Source organism: Nicotiana tabacum, chromosome 11 (assembly GCF_000715075.1).
Source record: "Nicotiana tabacum cultivar K326 chromosome 11, ASM71507v2, whole genome shotgun sequence".
Classification (NCBI taxonomy): domain Eukaryota; kingdom Viridiplantae; phylum Streptophyta; class Magnoliopsida; order Solanales; family Solanaceae; genus Nicotiana; species Nicotiana tabacum.
Window position 1 is genome coordinate 166730529 of NC_134090.1, and position 2978 is coordinate 166733506.

A 2978-nucleotide genomic window follows, 5' to 3' on the forward strand; every position below is an offset into this window, starting at 1 on the left:
ATAGAGTTAGTAGAATAATGATTAACAAGAGCTCTAATGCTTTACTCTTCCTTGGTAGAAGAGTTCTAGTTATTTTCAACTTCTAACTCCTTTCTTTATCTAGGATAGAGTTCTCTTCAAGTAAGAAGCCCTTCTCCTTAATAATTGTACAACCTTTATGTTCATAGATATAACCACGTATGCTTATTTCCTTTATGTGCATGCCTTGTGCTTGAATCTACTCGTGCCCTGTGTATACTATGTATTGACCTGTTTCATGCATGCGTTTATTTGTCAATCATCAAAACAAACCTTACTTAGGCCAACACACATAAAATGAAAAGAAAGGATACTAAATATTTTGCTGATTTGATGCTACATGCAATTCATATTAATTGGTGTTCATTACTCATTATGTTTTACTTGTAATTATATAATGGGTGGAAAAGCGAATGAGGGTGCCAATTACTCAGTGTCGATCGATTCTAAGGAATATATTCCCCACTTAAATATGCTGAGGGAATAGAAAGGATAAGAAATAAGTGATCTAAAATGAAGAAAAATTTAGAAAAAAAAAAGGACGTGAGATATGTGGTCAAAAAAGCCTTATACAAATCAACATAGATCTTGGTTACTAATAGCTTCCCCTGGGAAAACATAAACACAAAACAAACTGCGGCTTAACTTGTAAACAGTGATAATGGCAACCTCCAAATTAGATACTATTATGAGTGAAGAGGAATTTGCCATATTTGTAGATGGACTTCCGAGGGAGAAATGCAGGGGACATGTTAATTTTAATTTTGTTTATCAGTGGGACGGCTACTGGTACCCTATAGACTTCTTAAAAGCAGCCATAGCAGCTCAATCTGGTTTCTTGGCTCGGGATGATGATGTTTTTCTTACTTCTTCTGCGAAAACTGGTAAGCTACCCTCGAGTCAATTGCTTCCTTCATAATGTTGCCGTGATTTTTCATTAAGATACTTTAATTAGGTTTCGTTTCAATTGAACACCAGTAGTAGACCAATCAGATACTTTTGGTAGATAGTGTGAGTTGCGCCGTGTAGAATGCTCTTTGGCTTGATGTTCCTGACTGTAGTTTGCTTAAAAACTGAACCATAACTAGTAGGATTTTCTAAGTGAAAATAGAGTATTAAGAGATGAAATGTGTACCAACATACATTTATGTCAAAAATACTCCAAGGACGACTATTTGCAAATTCGTAATACCATGTATAAGGGCTGAGCCTGCACAGTGCCGGAAGGTTAAGGAAGTTGGTGACTTGATGACACCGGAGCTGATGATTGAAGCTCCGGTGAGCGGCATAGAGGACAATGAACACGCTCATTTTACAGGTGCAACTCACGCTAACAACTATATCGGTGAAATGTGTCTGATTGGTACACTTTAGATCTACTACAGGTGTTCAATCGGAACAAGGCCTACTTGATTTGTCTAAATGAAATATCACGGCACCTTAAGTGTCTCTATATGTATCTATACTATATGTTGAATCCCCTGATGTTTTCACTTGTTTACTTTTATATAGTTTGACTCTCGTTATTGCAAAACCTGGCTCCGCCATTGACAGGTACTACTTGGCTCAAAGCTCTTATCCCTTGCATCATGGCCTATAACAGAGATAATATTGATCATGAGGAGGATGACCCTTTACTAACAAACCATCCAAACCAACTCATGCCATCTATTGAATTATCGATATTCTACCCAACGAACCTTGATTCCAAAGTCCTTAACGTTGGCGAAATGCCTTCACCTAGACTATTCCGGACTCACCTGCCTTATTCCAAGCTTCCAGAGTCCATCAAGAATGACAATTCCAGCTGCAAATTAGTGTACATTACCCGCGAACCTAAAGATGTTTTTGTGTCGTTATGGCACTTCATGAATTCGATATCCAATGCAGAGCCTCGTCCAACGATGGATGAAGAATTCGACAATTTCTGTAAAGGCATTCATCCTTTTGGCCCCTTTCATGACCATGTTTTAGAGTACTGGAATGAAAGTTTGAAGAAACCCGAGAAGATACTTTTCTTGAGGTATGAAGAGATGAAAAAAGATCCGAAAGGGCAAGTGAAGAAGTTGGCTGAGTTTCTTGACAGACCTTTTGCGAACGAGGAGGAGCTTGATAATGTCCTTTGGAGATGCAGTTTGGAGAGGCTGAAGAATCTTCAGGTTAACAAGAATGGCTTGGAACCTTCTCTTGGCATTCCTAAAATTGCTTATTTCCGCAATGGTCTTGTTGGGGACGGGAAAAATTCCCTCACAAAGGAGATGCAAGAACGTCTTGATAAAATTACACGCGAAAAATTTGAAGGCACTGGCTTAGATCTTCAAGTTATTTAACTCTCTTCCTAGCTTATTTTTTCTAGGCAAAACTCCATTTGTGATTTGTAATATAAATCAGGTGATGTATTTATATTGTTGTTTGCTCTTATTGTATCTCTATCGGAAATAACCTCTCTGCCCTTCCAAGAGTAGGGGTAAGGTTGCGTACATCTTACCCTCCCCAAACCCCGCTTGTGGAAACTATTGGGTTTGTTGTTGTTGTTGTTGTTGCTCTTATTATTTCCAGGTAAAAATTTGTGTAATCAAGCTAGTATATCATTATCAATCATACTCTTTAGATATTTTGCTTCTTCCTTGGTATAAACAACTAGCTTAAGATAAAATTACAACAGTAGATAAAAGTGAATTAGAATGTTTTGCACCAGTTACTACAATAATATATGACAAACTGGTATAATCTTTACAAACTCCATTTGAAAATAATAAGCAAATACACCTTAGAAATGTTTTGTAACGGTAAAGTTGTCTCCATATGACCCATAGGTCACAGGTTCGAGGGATGGAAGTAGCCACTAATACTTGTATTAGTGTAGGATGTCTATATCACACCTGCAGGGTGCCGCCCTCCCTCAGATCCTGCATAAATAGGGGTTGCTTTGTGCACCGGGTTGTCCTTTTTACACAACA

The 2978-nt window shown here is 37.9% G+C and overlaps 1 protein-coding gene across 1 annotated transcript; it reads left to right on the forward strand.

The window, feature by feature from the left end:
• Positions 1–412: 412 nt before the first annotated feature.
• LOC107771454 (cytosolic sulfotransferase 7) lies at positions 413–2640 on the forward strand. The gene is made up of 2 exons (XM_075225695.1): positions 413–902; positions 1573–2640. The coding sequence occupies exons 1-2, from the start codon at positions 680–682 to the stop codon at positions 2346–2348; spliced, it is 999 nt and encodes a 332-aa protein (XP_075081796.1). The 5' UTR covers positions 413–679; the 3' UTR covers positions 2349–2640.
• Positions 2641–2978: the final 338 nt, after the last annotated feature.

Bases quoted from the DNA above. Each gene is read 5' to 3' on its own strand.
- LOC107771454 (XM_075225695.1), top strand. From the start codon at position 680: ATGGCAACCTCCAAATTAGATACTATTATGAGTGAAGAGGAATTTGCC. The intron at 903-1,572 runs GTAAGCTACCCT...CGCCATTGACAG, and splicing joins TACTTCTTCTGCGAAAACTG to GTACTACTTGGCTCAAAGCT.